The sequence below is a fragment of the Ambystoma mexicanum genome, chromosome 3q (assembly GCF_040938575.1).
Source record: "Ambystoma mexicanum isolate Mex_15411 chromosome 3q, UKY_AmexF1_1, whole genome shotgun sequence".
Taxonomy (NCBI): domain Eukaryota; kingdom Metazoa; phylum Chordata; class Amphibia; order Caudata; family Ambystomatidae; genus Ambystoma; species Ambystoma mexicanum.
The window spans coordinates 875,860,696-875,880,174 of NC_090926.1; the positions used below are offsets into that span (position 1 = coordinate 875,860,696).

General features: G+C 47.0%; 1 protein-coding gene across 1 annotated transcript in view; it reads right to left on the reverse strand.

The window, feature by feature from the left end:
- ERN1 (endoplasmic reticulum to nucleus signaling 1) overlaps positions 1–19,479 on the reverse strand; it is a 749,808-nt gene that overhangs the window by 483,036 nt on the left and 247,293 nt on the right. The window contains exon 3 of the mRNA XM_069654991.1: positions 13,082–13,115. Coding sequence (XP_069511092.1) covers positions 13,082–13,115 — 34 coding nt within the window. The remainder of the gene's footprint in view (positions 1–13,081; positions 13,116–19,479) is intronic.

Sequence of the window (19,479 nt, forward strand, 5' to 3'; positions counted from 1 at the left end):
GCGCCTGGTCACCTGGATACCCTCTGAACTCGGGCCCAGGCTCCTGCATGTTCAGTTGCCCTTACACTGCCTACTGGCGCCCCCAGCACTTAAGGGTCTATACCTGCAACCATACAGTCCCTTCTCTCTGCACATATGAGCCACCCATTGGCTGCACTTATTGAATTACTCTCCCTTCCCTTCCCCCTTTGGCACTTCTCCACTCCCGCTCCCCCACACTTGCACGATCTGAATGACGAGGCCTATTAAGATTGTTTTGTCCTCCCTTTGTTTCCCCCTCCTTGTCTCGTCGTACCTAGAAACACTTGTGTACATGCACATTATAAAAGCCACATCATATCACGCCTGGCGTTGTATAACTGTGCCATTTACCAAAACCCACAATGGGTCACATCCACTGCAGCATCAATCATATGGTCGGAAGCGCTTTTGCCGTCGGTGACTAGAGACTTTGCTTCCTCCTGGTATTCTGCCGGCAAGCGTTTGACCAGTCTGAGCATTTTGAGCCATAGCTCCATCTAATCTGGCCGTCAGCCATTGCATTGCCAGGCCTCCCCGCCAGTGATGCCGCTGCTGACACCTTCCTTCCCATGGCCTCGAGGTTGCGCCTCTCCCTGTCTAGCGGGGCTGTAAACAGTGATGCTGGGTGTTGCAGCTTCTTCCTAGCCACCTCCATAATGGCAGTCTGGTTTGGGTAAGCTCTCAGACACATAAGAGCCGAGTTGGGGCTTGTATTTCTTCTCTGGTCTTGCAATCAGTGCAGGTGTGGAGAGTGGTGTGGCTAAGAGCTTCTCACCCGCCTTCCAGATTGTGTCCAGGATTGGTATTGCGTTAACTGTGTGGCATATATGGTCTCTGTGTTCATAGAGAACTGACTTCTAATCCCTAAAAGGGTAATCTGTCATCTGGATCAATGGGGGTCCTCCTGCCAATTGGTGACCGACAGTAGATGGGGCTCTTGTCACCAGTGTCCTTTGTGGCGAGTAACGTGACGGAGAAGGAGAATGTCTCTGTTTATGCAATGCTAGTGGACATTTCCATCTTGTAGAACCACTGTGGTGTGAACACAGTCTGCGCTGGCTGTTCACTGAAGGCAATCTGTGCCGAGTTTGAACTGAAGGTGACCTGCTTCGTGACGGTCGACGTGATGACCCGCTCCCACGAGGCATAGTTTCTGATGCATCTTCCATGGCAGGCTACCAGTGAGGGCTTTGGTCCTTAGGACGTGGGTGTTGTTGCTCCTCCTCCCCATCGGAGTACTCTTCCTGTAAAATGAGATCCGGAAGTTCAGCCATTTTGTCACTGGAGACAGCGGTGCAGCTTCTCCCATGCTCCCTATATCGCAACTTCCTGATCAATAGGCTCTTTTTCAGAAAGAATAATCTGAACTTGTCGCTCATCAACGATGTCCGTGGTAATTGGCCACCCCATGCAGCCGTGGACATTTTAGTGAACAGGACTTCAGCATCTATGTTTTCCGTCGACGCTGTTCCAGTCAACGACTTTGTCGACGAGTCCTTCGATGACGAGGTCTTAGTCGAAGTAGCAACTGTATTCTAGGTTGAGTGCTTCTCCGTGGACATGTCTGGAGTTTTAGAAGGTTTGAGACCACTCGTAGACGGCGATGGACCCTTCTTCGTTTACGGGTCCCTGTGACAAGAAGCAGTGTGCGATCTTCAGAGGGTACCATGTGAATCATTTCACCAAGAGCATAACGAAAATGGGCTGATTGTGTGATACAGTAGATTGGCCGTGGGTAAGAGTAAGTTAAGGCAAGTTGAATAGCATGTGACTTTGGGAAGTGGGGTGTAAGAGCCAACACATACTCCTAAACACAAATAATATTCTCAGTGCATTTGCTAAAACTGTAGTCGTCCCCTGCCTGCAGCCACAAACTCCTGTAAGTGGTAGACTGCCCACTCAAATGAATAGGTTTTTTTTGGTGGGGGGCGGGGGGAATACAGTTTATTAGCATTTTATAACATGGCAATGGACAGTACAGGGCAATAACTGCAACAACTCAATAACACTCCTGGCTGCCCTCCATATGCCTTACCTCCCCCCTTCTCCCACCGACTAGAACACAGCACAAAATATAACTATGTGAGGTTCAAGTCAGCCACAAAACACTACCATTTCCACCTTGGGTCATTCCTTCACTTTGCTTGATTACCATATTCAGCAGAAAAGGGTAACCACATTTCTCCAATTTTAACCCTTGACTCATTAAGAATATGCATCATCTATTCCATTTCATATATTCCCCTGACTTTCCGGAGCCATTCCTTCTCAGTGGGGACTTTTTGTTTCCAAAATAGTGCCCCACAGCACCTGGCCACCACCATCATGATGCGGTTCATGTGATTTCCTCGGGTCTTCCCCATCATTTTTGTCCCATACCCCGAACAAGAAGCCCCATGGGAACAACTCTTCACAGCTCTCGTGAAATTCCATCAATCTCCTTGATCCATGAGAGCACCTCCCCCCAGTAGATCTGTATCTGGGTACATCCCCACCACATATGGTAGTAGTTGCTGCTTGGGTGTTGGCTTCCCCAGCACCGCAAGTCCACTCCTGGGTACATCTTAGCCAATAGAGCCGGTGGGAGGTGCCAATCGTGTATGATCTTAATTGCCTGGATCCTATATTGGGGGCTGCTGAGAATTGTGTAACCCTTCTGAACATGGTGAGATATGAGTCATTAAGGGCCCCTTCAACTGCAAATAACGGAATGGGGAGAGTCGGCCGATTTGCAGAATGTCTTCTAATATTTCCATAGATGGGAACTCCCCCTTGTCCCACATCTGTCCTGCTCTGCTCAGGCCTGCCTCATACCACTTTTGGAACTGCAGCAGTTGTGCGATCAGGTTTCTTAATGGAAGGGCCCAGATGCAGCTCATTGGGGAGGGTCATGTCGTGATCCACCTCATGCTGTTCCCTTCTTTCCAGATCGTCCATAACACCTCTAAGATGGGATGCTGCAGGATCCTGCGTGGGATCTCTCTTTGGGGTACCCATAGCCACTCCCCCAGGGAGACCGGGCTGAGGATCGAGTTATCCACGGCCACCCATTGCTTCTCCAAATGCGGCCCTAAATGGTCTATAAGTATACGTAACTGGGCCGCTTTATAATAGGCCTATAGATCTGGGACCTCCCCCTCCTTCCTTCGCAAATGTGAGTACTTTAAAATGCTATTCTGGGTATCTTGCGTGCCCACAGAAACTTCAGGAGACTTCATTTGACTAGCTCTAAAAAGTGTACGGGGGCTATTACTGGGAGCAGCTGGAATAAAAATAAATATTTCTGGAGGACAGTCATCTTCAAACAATTGAGTCTGGCCATCATCCAGGATAGGTTAAGACTGGATCAGCGATCTAGCGATCTAGGTGTGTCTTAACAATGAAGGGGGGGGGGGCATTCAATAGTTTTTGCTGAACAGGTTGCTACGGTCACTCTGCATTTCCACTCCTAGGTAAAGGAACCCGTCTCCCCCAACATTGAAACCCAGCCTCTTCATGTAGGCTCCATTCTGGTCCCTCCCTGGCCCTATCGGATGAGCCACCGATTTGCGGCGATTCACCACAAACCCAGATAGATGTCTGTACACTTTCGAAAATATGAGAAAGGTTGGAAGGGAGACTTGGGGTAGGGTGATGTATAAGATAGCATTGTCTGCAAAAAAGCTGAGTTTGTATTACACCTCCCCCACCCTGACCCCTCGGATGTAGCTATGCGTCCTAACATCTATCGCCCATGGTTACATTACAAGTGCATAGAGGAGAGGTGATAGGGGGCAACCCTGCCGAATTCCCCTTCCTAGCCCGAAATGCCGCGACTCCTCCCCATTCACCACCACCCTCGCCTGGGGCCTATACTCTAGGGCCGATTTCCAGCTTGTCCATCTCTCCCATTCCCACCGCTGCCAAAACCCCCTGCAGGAACGACCAGCTCACCCGATCGAAAGCTTTTTTAGTGTCGAGTAATATTAGCGCTCCTTGTTCTCTGGCTTCTGGCAAATGAAGTACATGGGTTTTATAGAGGTGGTCAGCCCCGTGCCTGTTCCTAACAAAACCTGTCTGGTCGGGGTAGTTTCCTCTCCAAACTTGTTGCTAGTACCCGTGTGAAGAGCTCAACATTGACGTTAAGAAGCGATATGGGTCTGTATGCCTCACAATAGGTGGGGTCCCTCCCTGGTTTTAGTATCATTACTATCTTTGCTTCTAGAAAGGAGGGGAGAACCTCACCACCATCACCAATATCTTGCATGGTTAAGATTGGCCTGGTGGGTTCAGTTCTTGCCTGGTTCACTTCCTTTCTGGCGGAGCATAGTCAGACGCTCCCTCCCCTTCCCCCCTTCCTCTCAGCCTTGTTTCACATAGTCTGTGGTGTCCCCCAGGGCTCCGCCTTGTCGCCTACGTTGTTCAACATTTATATGCAGCCTCTTCTGATTCTTATCCGTTCCTTTGACTTTCGATGCTATGCCTATGCTGACTACACCCAGATCCTGGTGCATTTAGGTCTCAACCAGGCTGCGGTATCGTCTTAGCCTCTGCCTGGCGGCCGTCAGGAATTGGATGAATCAAAATTGGCTAAAGCTTAATGGCAACAAGACAGTTTCTTGTGGTTGGCATCCCCCTTTCCTTGGCTGTGGACCCCAGCCTTCTGGCCCCGGTGGTGTCGACAGGAACCTGGGTGTTGCTTTCTCTGCCACACTTTCTATGAGTGCCCAGGTGGCGGCTGTCTGCATAGCTGGACAATACCATCTGAGGATTCTAAGGAAGGTCCTTCCTCTGTTCCCCCTGAAGGTTTGGTCACCGGTGGTCGCCGCCCTGGTATTAAGTCGCATTGGTTATTGTAATGCACTATCTTGCCCAGCCTAAGAGCCTAATCCATCGGCTTCAGATACTGCAGAACCTGGCGGCTAAGGCAGCCATGAATATCCCTTATGCAAATCATATAATGCTGGTTCTTCGCTCCCTTCAAGGGAATTCAAGTCTCTTTGCCTGGTGCATCGGGCCTTTTATGGTCTTGATGCTAGTTATCTTCAGGACACATTTCTCCATTACCAGCCCACTCCTGCTCTTCACTCCGGCTTGGCTTATCTGCTTACTGTTCCTTCTTCCTGTCATGTTAGGATCGGAGATCGTGCTTTCTCAGTGGCAGCGGCGAAATTGTGGAATACGCTGCCTTCGTCTCTGGGATGAACTGTTAACCATCTAGAATGCAGACGTCTTTTGAAACCCCTCAACTTCAATTAGTTTCCTCTGCTCTACATTTACTCATCCTAGCGCATCAATACCCTTGGGTGACATTGCGCTCTACAAATTGTTAACATAACCAAATGCAATTGCGTTGAACACCTTCGCCAGTGGCCTAGCCAGTAGTTCTTGAAACTGTAGAAATCTGCAGTATAGCCATCTTCCTCAGGGGCTTGTCTGATTTTTTAATTCCCTACGGCTGTCACGATCTGTCACCATCTCCTCTGCTGTGACTTTGGCCTCCAGGACCGGTCTTGCATCCGTGGAGAGCTTCAGGATGGCAGGCCTTCCAGATAGGCTTTAACCGCATTGTCCACCGATTCTAGTACTCTGCAAAGAATCCAGGGATCCCTTCCTGCGGGCTCGCAAATTTCCCCTCCCCCTCTCTAATCTTCATCACCTGCCTGTCCCCTCTACTCCCCCGGACCCTATTAGCTAGCAGCGATCCCACCTGGTACCCCTTCTCGTAGTATTGTTGTTTAGTGCATCTCATTTTCTTGATTTCCCCCCTATTAGTGTGGTATGTAGGGAATGCCTATCAACAATGATCTCGTGCAGCAGGGCTGATCTGTCTCCAATCCACCCGCTTAGCCGAGCCCCAAGCGCCTGTATCCCTGCCCATAGTGTACTCTCAAGCCCCCTTTCTTGCTTTTTCTGTGCCCCTCTGCTATCAGCAGCCCCCTCATTGTGGCTTTGATGGCTTCTCACACCAGATTGGGGTGTATTTCCCCTGTCATTGGTCACAAAGAATGCTCTCTAAGAAAACTCTTTAAAAACCAGGTCCCTAAGCAGGGTGTCATTGCAGCGCCACCCTGGTGTGACCCTTCTCTTGGCATCGAACTTCCAGGACGCCATGACCATCTCGTGGTCAGAAAACGTGACTGTCTCCACCTTGGGGGCAGCAATGTCCGCTGCATGCGCCCTTTGATCAGCAAGAGGTTGATCCTAGTGTAAGTCGAGCAGAGGGGGGTGAGATGAAAGTATAGCCCCACCGCCTGAGGGTAAGAGCTTCTCCAAATATCTACCCAGACGTGGTCCTCCAGGAGGTTGGCAAAATCCCTATTCTCCTTCCCCATTTACTTGTCTGGTCCCCCTCTTGCTGACCACCAGTTCAACCTTAGGTCTGCCACCAGGTTGAAATCCCCCTATCAGCATATGTCCCTCCCCACATTCCTCTAACGCCATAAAGACCTTTCCCAAGAAGGGGGAGTTGGCTTTAGTTTGGTGCGTATACTGTGGCCAGTGTGAAAATAACCCCATCCACCTGTCCCTTGAGTGCAAAAATCTCCTTTCAAATCCCCTCTTAACCTGGAGCTCCTTCATCTGGAAGGATCTCGCCAGCACAATGCCCCACCCCTTCTCTGTTGCATTTTGTTGGAGGCACAGAACATCTGTCCCACCACTCCTTTCCGCAGTGGCCGTTCCATCCCCTGCTTAAAATGCATTTCCTGTAGGAACAAAATGGACAATCTGAGGCTCTGGAACATATTGTACGTCAATGACCTTTTGTTTGGTGAGCCGAGTCCTTTAAGATTGAGGGTTGCCACCTGGAGCTCAACCATACCTTTTCTGGGGTGTGTTATTATATCTGGTACCCACACCGCCAATGTGGCCACACAGCCCTTCCCCTGTATGGGCTAGACCCCCCCGCCCCTCCCTCCCTCCCTCCCTGCCTCTCCCCTTTCCCACCTGAAGCCCTTCCCTGTTTTTCCCTCCCTAGCCCACAACGAAAAACCCAAAAGAAAACCATAAACATTCAGGGCAAAAAGCCCAACCAATTAGACACCTGGATCTCTCCAGGTCACCATGGTATGTGGAGGCTTGGGGTAGGCCGTGCCACCTCTAGAAGCACATTCTTGTGTAGGACCCTCTATTAGCGCTGTTCTGTTCATTTTGGAGGGGGTGACTCTCGATTTTCTAGTCCGCTTCGAGGTCACTTCTTTCCTGCGTTCCTTAGGTTCAGCAAATTTACTCTTGAAGCATTCCCTTAGCTGGCATTGGCTCTCCCTTTCCAGCTGTATTTCTTTGCTCTGCAATTCCTTAAGGAGGTTTTCTACCTCCTGTCCCTGGTGCAAAGCATAATCTTCCCCCTTAAACTCAAATGCCAGGGCAAAAGGGAAGTGCCAATGATGACTCTCCTCCTTTTCTTGGAGCAATTTCGTTAAGGGCCTGCATTTCCAGCGTTGATCCAGAGTATACACCGATAGGTCCTGATAAATTGTCACCTGGACTCCTTCCCATTCCATCGTGCCTCTCTCCCGTGCCTTTTGGAGGATTTCCTCTTTGTCCCAGTAGTAGTGGCATTTAGCCACCACTGAGCGCGGTCCAGCCCCGGACCTTGCACCCCTGTACACCCTGTCAAATTTGATTTCCCTTTCCTCGGAGGCCCCTAATAGGTTGCGCAGCAGTCGTAGCAGGGACCTTTCCAGATCGTGGAGTTTTTTTTTCTTTTTAAAAGAGCGCCAGGCGACCTCTCCGGTGTTGATAGTGCGTGGTACAAATATCCTTAAACATTAAAATGAACATTGCCAGGGAGCCCCCAAATGTGCAGGTTATTCCTCCTTTCCCCGTTTCCCATGCCATCCCCCTGTCCCTGCGCTCAAGTTCTTTGAACCTCATATCGACCTCCACGTCTACTATGTCTGCCGTCCTGTGTGTGTGCTAGAGTGCTTCAACTCGGTCCTCAACCTTTGTTACTCTTTCTGTGACAGCCCCTAATGAGCCTTGGACCTCAGCCCTGAAAGCGTGCAGCTCCGCGAGCATAGCGTGAATGTCTTGATATAGGCCTCTCATGTCTGCTTTCCTCCACCTCAGTCAACAAGAAGAAATTGTCCCCTCTCCCATGTATCTAATTCTTAGACGCCCTCCTCTTCTGGGGGGGGGAGAGGCATAAACTTGTTCCTACCTTGTCACGTATAAATTAACCATTAGTTGTCAGACAAGGGGACTACTGAGGGACTCATCACATGACTCTGCATGCAGTTGTGGTCATTATCTTAACCTGTAATGACCCTAGAGGTCGTTATTCCAAAACAGGGGGGCTTTCTATTTGCAGACAGGAAGAAAGACCATATGCGAACAATTCTAATGAAAAAAAAAGAAATGTATGTGGTAAAAAGAACCAAATTATATAAAACAGGTGTGCATTAAACATTTTATAGTGACACATGTATATAAAGGTAAAGCAAAAGTGAGATAACGTATAACCATGTTGCACTTTAAATCCTCAGTGCTAAACATCTGGTGTGCAGTAAAAATATATTTTGTGTGACATAACATCAAGCAATACAATTACTGAATATGTGTAAATTGTCACATGAATTTTGAGGCTCAGTTGCCTCCAGAATTAGTACATTAGAGCAAAGTGTTCATAGTCATTCACACAACTTCAGTGCTCTTGATTGACTTTCTTGGGTCTGTACAGTTTGGACTTGAAAGATATCTCTATGTTATGGCCAACGTGCTCTTTAAGCATTTGTTTAGCGTGCTCGAGGCTAGACAAAGGGTGTTTTGCAGTCTATCCTTAGTCTTTATCTGCGTGTGGTTAAAGGGGTGCACGTTTCGGTGCTTGAGAGTACTTGTCCAGTACAAGGCACCTTCTTCAGGGCATCCAAGTGGTAGACCCGGCTATGTTCCTGGCGTGGTCGGTATCACTATCCCGAGTTCCCTTGGGGGGAGTCTAGGGGCGGTCGGGCTCTCGCATAGGACTTATGGCAGGTGGCTCCTATGGTGGGCAGCACGGGACATCCAGGAGTGCTCCTCAGGGTCTGGTCCTGGTGTATCCGATTCTGGTCTCCCCTGCCGCTGTCAGTCATGGGCTGGGGGGCCTCTGCCATGCCCTCCGCTGGCACCCATGGAGGAGTCTTTCCCCTGCTTGGCCTTTCTCCCGCTTTACTTCTTTCCTACATTGTAGCGGTGCTGGTTCTCTTTGCCTGCTCCCTCCGCCTGGTGCGGCAGTGGGGGCGGGAGGGTTGTATGGTCCTCCGTGCACATATCCCCCCTCACTGTGTGTCCGCAGGCCCCCGGCTTCTCTTGACCCTTGTTGTGGGGTGGGCCTGCAGCTCTCTGCTTGGCTGCCGATTGATCAGAGGCCACCTCACCGCAGCAGCCTGGGATGTGCACCCTCCGTCAGAGGTCTTGCTTTGCTTCTTTCACCAGCTCAGAGCCAGCGACACAACTCCTCCCCCCCCCCACAACACCATCTCCGTGCACCTTCCCGGCATCACCCTCTTGCTTGTCGGGCCTTCGCTAAACATCTTTTCTCGCCCAAGCGCGGAGCTCTCCTCTCACGCGGCAATCTTCATCCACGCCCCCTAGTGGTCTCCAGTAAGTGGTTTTAATGCCTGGCTACTATTTGTATGCCTTGAGATTTCCCATCCTCAAAGATCATATCCGCCATGTAGCAGAATTTTTTTTTGTTCAGTTTGAAGCAACCAGCATCAGTGTTCTTTCTAGAGGTACTCAACCTTGCAGGGTTCTCATTACCACCCCAAGATTACTCCTTGCACAACCATGCCTCCCAGACGTGCCAATATAAATAGGCAGCACCACCACAACTTATTTCAGACACTACATGGCAAACTAAGTTTCTCTCTGTAAATTCAAATTCCAAACAGACATCTTTCCAGAATCATCTTTCTTAGATAAAAAAATGCAGACAATGGTTATGGAGTATATATGCAATACATAGATGCTTTGTCATTTACGATAGTTTCTCCGGATTGGTCATTTAGGGGAATTTATGATATATTAGTAGTAGTTTGGTGTGACACTAAAGTGAAGGGACGGTATTTGCAAACTTCTCAGGTTTAGCGTCAGAAAAGTCCAACACAGCTTAATTTGATTCAGATTGTTTATATTTTGTGCTCATTTTTGAATAAAGAAACAAACATGGTGAGAAAATAAACCTTAAATCAAAAGGTCAGCAGAAAGCCATCCCATTGTCAGCTACTGGCTAGTAATTCCTGCCCTCTGGTGGGTTGAAAACTGCCCAATGATCTAGAATCTTGGTACTGTGATGAAGTGGTAACAACAATCCCAGAATGGAATATCACAAAAGAAAACATTCCTATTGGAGAAATACATCTTTGTAGGTGGTAGTAATCATACAAGTACCACAGATACTAGAGACGCCAGAGAACAGAGGTAACGGAGGAGTGGCCATAAAAGCAAGAGAGTCATGGCGAGCTATGATATGGAGAAGAACTGCCAGGTCACATGGGCGTGGGCTCTGAGTGACGAATGTCCAAGTTGTCCAGGCCACCTGTTTGACAAAGCTGGTTGCTGAAAGTAAAGTCGAAGAAAGACCACAACTGCCAAATGCTAGGAGACTTATGTTGGTGAGAGAGTGAGGGACTGATAATAGGTATAGGAAGGCACTGAATCAGTAAAGAGGCCCAAACACTGCGTTAGATGTATTAACAGGCCTCACAAATAAATTAAAAAATCCCACTAGACCTGTAGGGTGAGTTCCTTACTTTACATACTGTAATAAAAATGCACATGCCCCATGGCGAATGGAGACAAAAAAATATATACCAGTGCTTTCTGTAAAATGGTGCATGTGGCGCAATGCTGCCACCCAAAGGATAGCTATGAAAAGTGGAGGATTTGCCATTTACTGCAAATCATTTTGTTTTCAGTAAAAGTCAAAAAAACGTTTCAAACATCTCTATACTTGCCAGCAAGGCTGAGTACCATACAAATGGTACTCGACCTTAAACAATCTTCTCGCCAATGCCAGTGGGCTAGTAGATTTTGCGAGTCCTGATCAAGCAGCGAATGAACAAAAACAGAGGATCCTCCAACAGAAGTGCACAACGCACCAAAGGCTGATAGGAGATAGACAGTAAGAAAGTATGAAAGAACAAAGTGTGGCCTCGAAATAAAGGCAATACAGGAAGGGAACCAGTGAGAGGATTTGCAAACAGGAATGACTTTGGACTAACCAATGCAGGGAGAGCACAGTATGTGAGGAGGTCCAAATGTCAGAGCTGTATAACTAATTGCAGTGAATGCAAGGTGCCTATAAAAGGCTTCAAACCACAAGTGACAGAAACAAAAGCCTGGGAAGAGGCCCAACTGAGGAGTCCGGCCAGATGACCAGAGGATCCGGGGAGACACTTTTCAATAGGAGAGGGGAAGGTTAACACTAAATTCTGGGACGTACGTCAGAACATAATTGATTCTAGTATATGTTCTACAACCCCAGTGCACAACCAAAGATGAAGGAAACCAAGGGAATTTCTGTATTCTGGTAAACTGTACAATCCACAAACGCACCCAATTAGAAAGAAGGAACCCAGTGAAATGCTTCATTCTGGCACACAGAGTATTCTAGAGCAGATTGGGTGTGGAAAGCAGAAAGAAAATGTGGCATTGTAGTGTGGGAGATGGTTTCAACTCTTCGATTGTACTTATGAATGGCTGTACTCTGGGAGATGGAGCACAATCCTAAAAAAGGTTCAAAGTACGAACTTGAGAAAGATCCAAAAGTCATGAAAAACACTTCTGAGACAATGAGTTAATGATTTGGTTGGTTTAATGAACCATTTATCCAACCTTTCCTATGATTTTATAAAAAACCTTTCACTTTTTGGTCACTAAAGACAAGAAATTAAAACCTCCTCCAAAAAATAACTCTTGTTGGACAGTGAAGAAGCAGAAAAAACAAATCTCCGATATGCAGGTTTCATAAAAACCAAGGATCTGACCGATCAGCCTGTGTCATCAAAACGGCATCAAGCTGGTATCAACCGAAGAAAAAGCATACTTCGTCAAAACTGTATCTCCCAAGCATCCAATCCTTAAGCAGAGTTTTTTCAGATCTGAAACTAACAGATATCCTCATGAAAGTACTGCAATCTTGACTGACTCCCAAGTCGTGGCTTACTCCCTCTCCATATTTGTCATTAGCAATGCTACATCATCTGCACCACCAAAGCCTGATGCTAGAATGTTCTCCCGCTTCTCAGCCTTCTCATCCAGCTCGGAAACAGACTTGATCAATATGATGAATAAAATTAGTTTCATCAGGGAAAGTTCTCCTTTGGCTGCAATGGACATAGCCTAGAGAGTTTATGAGGTCCCATTTTCATGGTTGGCCCAGGAGCTACAATGGAGACAGTGAGATGGTCGCATTCCGCAGTAGCAAGTTTAATTTTCAAAAATTGGTGGGGATGGAACAAAGCAACAAGGTCGAGGCCGAGACAGTGAGCAGTGACGTGGATGGAAAATGGCAGACAGTAAGACGAAGCTCTGGCCACCAGCATGGAACAAAGGGCATCACTGGTGAATAAACATTGCATTCCTCAATTGATTGGCTGACTTATTCTCCCAACGTGCTAATTTGCTACACTACATTCGTTGTCCTAAAGATGGACTAAATCAGGTGGCTGCCAATTACTAAGGCATTCAAACTAAAAGTTACAGTAGGCTCTTGCTGACATCTGGCCCTGCAGGCATGGGGATGCAACCTGATCTGCGGTATCGCGAGTGGTGAGGAAAAATACAGCATAAATACAACGATCATTTGACTCAGTCTAACCTTTAACAAGGTGTGGGAGGACTAGGATATTTAAAATGTCAAAAATGAAAGATAAGAAAATACAGGAAACGGTTGTACTTGAGCCACATTTCTGTATTCACCTGGAGAGGCCATGGCAGCATGCCACAAACCAGCACTCAAAGATAGCATTTAGCTTAATTTTCTTTTTACTGATGGCCCAATTATGAGGTGATCTCAGGACCTCAAATTGCATTTCAGCGGGTAAGCCTAAATCAATCAACAACCGAAAAACAATGTGTGCAAAGGGAGACTCACTCTTCAACATGAGTAGGAACTTGGAGTACTGGATCTGCAAAGAGAAAGAAAAATACAATGAATCACCAGAGCAAATTTCCACATGGGCACAAGTCACTGGAAAAACCATCAATGTGCTATATCAGTTTATTGTCTACAGCCACATGCAAAAAACGTACTATTCAATCAAGTACACTATAATAAAAAACAAAATCGCCTATAAAACCAGTTAATAGCCAAAATCAATAGCCAATTTGAAATACATTTAGTGCATAGTGCTTCAGATGAAGCAACAGTGTTCAACCCAAATGATGGCAATATAGCGGAAACAGCAGCAGTAGTGACCCATACACAAATTAAATATACACATCAATGTCAAAATATAATTCCACGGACTAGAAGCACTCTTAATCTAATTTGTCAATTCAAAACAGTGTTAGGCAGCCTTGCGTGGAGTCAGTTGTCGACTCGCCTACAGGGAACTCTGGAGATTTTCTGGTGGGCCTCTACACCGTGGGCATCTTATTAGTGTAGGTACCCTGTTTTTCTGCTCCTCTTTCCCAGTCACCACATCTCTTTGAAGCAAATATGTTAAAGATACCAGTTTGATAAACTGCTCATAACAAATGTAGTTATATGTCAGTTTGTTACGCATAGCTACTTTCTCATCTCTCAATCAGGACAACTATGCTCTAAAATATAATATTCTGAGCAATCTTTCCAAATTTCTTTTGACAGAGACCCTCACCCACAGCCAACCCATACTTTGAGCAGTAAGGCTTTCTCACTACATCCGCTTGCAGGGTGCACTCAGGGGCCACTTGTAAAAAAAATATTTCCAGGGCTTCTTTTGGTTCAGGGTCCACCTCTGTGTAGAGATGGACTGCAAGAGAAATCATTAGATACACTTCAACCTGTAACGTTTTTTTTTTTAATCACATGTATGGGTTAGGTGTGGGCACAGCTGCCCCAACAGCTCTACCCACAGCCACCACTCAAACAAAACAGACTCCCCATACAGTCATCAAGGTTTGTTTGAGAGCATCTAAAATTACTTTCCAAAAGTCTGATCAACGTCTGAAAAATGACAAGTTCATGTTCTCCCTCGCCTCACAAAAGAGCAAGACCAAATAAGAACATTCCCTATGTGTGGCTCATCAACAACCCCCCATTCTTCTCAGGAATTCTCTTGACTCTTTTATATATCAATCACCTTTCTGGGGTAGAAATCACTGTTCTTGGTTACGCTGGTGGCATCACTCCATGTGACTCCAGTTGTCATTCAACTAACTGCCTTGTTGGAGGAAGATGATTTGGTCATTGCAGATCTGGTGTCTGCTGCTGTGCCGATTGCCAATACTCACACGCGGGCTGCTGCCACACAAGAGACGTAGGAACACTGTTTTTCAGTTAGTGTTGATTGGGTCCCACTTTTATTTAGCGCTTTAATCTAAAGTGCTTTACGTAGGACATATGAAAGTCTCATGTCTGTTTGTCCAGCACATGAAGGGTAAGGACTTTGTTTGCACTTTAAAACCTCTGCTCTGCCTGTGCTCAATCAAAAATGTGACAACAGCATTTCTTTAATGATCCTTTGAAAGGATAAACATGACATGACTGAAAGATTCCAGGCAGTGAAAGCAGTACTACATTTTTTATTCGGCCGCAGCTCAATATCTCATTTTCCGCCGGAATTCAACGGAATATTTACTCGAAGACTAATTTCAGTCCACCCCTAGTTTCGCCCTGCTAGGCATTTTCAAGGCTGTAGCGATCCTGTGTCTCCTTGCATTTCAAACTTATCCCAACCAAGTATATCCTGGTTTCTAATTGTTGCTAGACATACTATTTGTTTAATTAATAACCATTTGAAATCGAAATCATAGCAAATAAAAAACTGATATAAACTGCAATAAGTTAAAAAAAAAATCAGTAACTGGGATTATGGAAGGACAGGGAGAAAAAGAAAAACCAATAGGATTAGAACCTGTGGCAAATGTTGCTGTTCTATATCAGGTTGATTCTAAGATTTTTGTCATATTCATGGCAATACAATGGAGTTTAATAGGGTTTCTTATGGTAAATCACAATCTTGAAGGTATCCTTAATCAGGGGCGCCGAGTACGGGGGGGGGAGCTCTGGGGCCCGAGCCCCCCCCGGCAAAATCAAGTCTGGGCTGAGCCCCCCCCAGGCCGGAGAGAAGTGATGCAGCATCGATGGCCCTTTCCATCGATACTGCATCACTTCTCTCCGGCCGGGTATAATCGCGAAAATGTCTGATTAAGCCCTCCCCTCTAGGACTCATATTGGTGTATGTCCTGGAGGGGAGGGCTTAGGGCAGCAGTATTCAAACTGTGGGACGCGCCCCTCTGGTGGGCCGCAGCCTCTTGCCCAGGGGGGCGCGCAGCCACAGTTTGAAAATAAAAAAAATTAAAAAAGAGGAAAAATTACCAAAGGATTGGGCTGTTGCTTCATCAACAAGCTTGAAACGAAAGAGGGGGGGGCGTCCTACCACTTATTTTTGGTCACTTTACACATATATTTCTGTAAAGGCTGAACTATTCAACATGCTTAGTATGACGGAAGCTATTTTATTAAGCTCGCTTTCATACAAAAAGGCGAGCAATAAAGCCCTAAAAGGTTACACTGTAGCTTTTTTATTTATTTAGCCAGTGTTAGTAGGTACAAATAAGTTTTTTCATTAGGTTAACATGCCAAATTTTAGTTTTTCGTGTACATGTGAATTCAGGAACATTCATTTTGCTCAGCAAATGCATCAAAGAAAAATAGCAAATGCATAGGAAAAAATTAACAAACAAAACATATAAAGACATAAACAGGCTTAGTAATTTTCAAACCCATGTGAACGTTGTTGGTTGACCTCAGTGTGCAATGTGTACAAAAAACAGTCTAATATTTAAACACAAGGTAACCAACTATATAAAGTGCAAGGAGTCAAAACCATGCATCGAAAAAACATTTCTTTCTGACATTGGGTGTATTGATGTTGACACAAAGACAAAGGGACCTAGTCGTTGGTCTACGTCTGGAAGCTGATCAAATTATGATGCGGGAAATAAGCCCTCAAGGTGATGTAGTCCCAAGACGTTTCGGCGGTGAGCCTTCTTCATGGGCCTCGACTTGGTCTCCCTATATGAGAAACAGAACATACGAAAAAAGGGCTCAAATGTTGTAGAGCTCGCGTGTAAAGAACTGGTCTAGTGGTTCAGGTACTGGCATGCATTAAAAACTAAATTTAAGACTGTGCGAGTGGACAATGGAGGCATTGTCCGGTAGCTTGCTTGCACTAGTTATTGACCTGGACAGAAGTCGGGGGTTAATGCTTCTTCCAGTTTGCGTGGACAGGAAAAAGGGGGCGGCATGTGGCAAACCCCTTAGAGCTGGTGGGGGTAGCTCCGAATGATAGGTAAGGCAGCTGATCTGCTGGATTTGCTGAAGGGGAGGAGAAGAGAAAGCAAAAGCAGGGAATGTATCTGAGAAAAAATATATATATCGGGTACTGTTAAGGTATAAGCCGAGGACATAGAACTGCTGGACGGATAGTAGATCTGTACCTGGAGGCGGTTGGAGAGCTGCTGGAAATGCTGAACTCTGTAAGGTAGATGGTCGATCTGTGGCAGGTGCCTGGATGTAATGATTTAATCATAAAACCTCATGATTGGAGGCACACATGTCCATAAGGTGAGGGCTGTGAAATCCCTGGGTGTGACTCTGTAGGGCTGCAGCACCCTGTAACAAAAGCAGGGAGAATGTTTAGGATTGAGCTGAAAGTGCGAGCGTGTGCTCGCACGGACTTGCGTCGTAATGCGGTCCGTGGTGGGGGGGCACAGGGGACAAGGTTGGCTTCCGTTTGGGGGACATCCTATTCTGGCCCGCACGTAAACCCACCGAGTGGGGGCCCAAGGGTGGGTGTTCCAGAGCGCTCGTACCTGTGTGGCAGCGTGGAGTTAAATGGATCACTCCGGATGCGGTCGCCGTCTGCGGTGTTGGGCGCATATAGAGCCGTGGACAGAGCTGTATCAATTGTGCGCGATGTGCATGCGTAAGGGAATAGAAACCTAGTAGTTGCGCATGCATGTGTTGCATGAGCCCGGGGGTTGGTATGGCAACCACCCAGGTAGTTTGAGTCTCGGGCAAGGCAACGGGCTGGAGGCAGAGGGTCCTCGCAACCCAGATTGTAGGGAGTACTGCGCGAAGGTGGAACTGAAGTCCGGTAGGGCATAGTTCCTTGAGATTGGACATCCTACGGGATGGTGACAACAAATGAGGAGGATTACATGTACATATCAGTGGCTGATAATAAGCGAGCGGTGTTATGCTCCACATGAATGATAACAATATTTGCATGGCCTCAGTGTGGGGTTGATACTCATAAATATGATCAAAGACATATATATATATATATTCATGGATGGTACAAAGTGAGAAGTCATTGCTATATAGCGCATTACTGTACAGTAGGTGAAGAGGGTACAGCAAGGTGTAGTAGAGGGCACTTGGGGGAGTTCATGCAGGCTGCATGTACGATATTTTACATGATGACATTTCTGAAAAACATATTTTGCTAAGGGATGCAGCTTGGCTGTGTACTGCTCAAAGGATGGAGGACAGTAGGCCGTGGTAATGGACGGAGTGGACTGTCCGCCTGGGTAGCATGGTCATAGGGCAGCTGTGGCCTGTATGTCTAATTATTTGAATAGGGCGCATCAGCACCCTGTTATTAGATGAGCTCTGCCGCTGCAGGGTCATTTAATAATAATGAGGCGCCTGACACGCTTTCTGACACTATGCCACCTCGGGGGAGCCCTTGAAGGACTGCCCGAGTTGGCGTAGTGGGGGGCTAATGGCACCTTATGTTGTTGAAGGCGCTGCGGCGGAGGGACACATTTGGTGACAATCGGGTGCTGAGCACCCGATTGTCATTGAATACACCAGCCTGCCGCGCCTTCTCCCTCTATGCCAGCTCGGGGGAGCCCTTGAAAGGCTTCCCCGAGCTAGCGTGGCGGGGGCTAGTGACGGTCCGGCCGGTTGCCCGGCTCGCCCCCCCCCTAAGGCCGGGCCTGGTTGTGGCAGCAGTGGTGTGGAACTGCCCAAGTGTCACAGAAGTGCTAGAACATATTTGGGCACAGGCACCTACTATTTTACAAATTAAGCACTTGGTATGCACATGCAGTTGCACTTAAATGTTCCTTAAAAAAGTAAGAGTATGCTATCACAGAGAAACGGGGACCCCAAAGCCAGTTCAACTACCCACTCCCATGTGTGTTACTGAACAGGTAGAGGTAAGTCGAGAGCCAACCAACCTCTTTCTCCTATCTGTCCTACTGTACCATACAAATAAGGGGGATCACTCTCCTGCAGCCTTTCTCCCAGTCATCGATTCTTGATGATTTACTGGTGGTCACAAAAAAAGATTTTTTGGGGCTTCATTGTCTTTACAAAGGTAGCGCATTGCTAAAACCCCCTGGCTGCCAGTTCGGTGTCCTTCGAGCGTCCCAGGCTCCCTACGCCCTGAGAGCCACCAACCTTGGGTGCTGTTTTATAACAAATGAGACGCAGACAGAACAATAACGGAGTCAACTAGGAGATGAATGCACTCATGCGCCATTCAGAGAGAGGCTTTGAAAATGTGGCTCTGACAAATCAGAGAATCAGGGGGGCAAAGAAGCACTGAACATCTCTGCTCCCTCTTCATGGGTTTACGGTTGCCAACTGAAAGATTGCCAGCAGCTAACCTGCCAACCTGTCCCAACTCCATGCCTCGTGTCCTATTCCCTGGTCAACCAAACCCTGTGAACTCATAGGCCGCATACGACCCACAGAAGTCTTTTTACCGCCCGTCCTGAACGTCTGTTTCTTGCACTAGTGCTATTAACGTGTGCAGCTCCAAGGTATAATATTAACAACCAGTGTTTGTGGGTAAAGGGCCGGCATAATGTCTCTATGTTTAAGACCCCTGGCTTTAAGGAACATGAAGTAAAATAATCCATGAAAGTAACAGGAGTATGACGTTCCTGGATCTACATGGGTAGAATAAAAGTAGACTAGAAGATCAACAGCCTGGGGGCATCAAGTTTATGTAGGATGGAATGGTGGAGGTCTGAGTCACCTAAGCAGATAGGGGTATCTTACAGGTCTGAAACCTGGTAATCCACTTTACAATAAAAGACAACATGGAGAGGGATGATGTCTCTGTGTGGCCCGTAAATCTGCCGAGATACCACCAAACTGTACTACCATTACTGCCACTTGGTCCGGCGGTATTACTGCCGGATTACAAGTGGTGGTAGCTAGTGTTAGTCCCCATTAATTGGAGTCCATAGGATTCCATGGTGGATTTCAGCGGTATTACTGCTGGTAGTAATTTTGCTGGTGGTAATACCCCAAATTGTTCTATT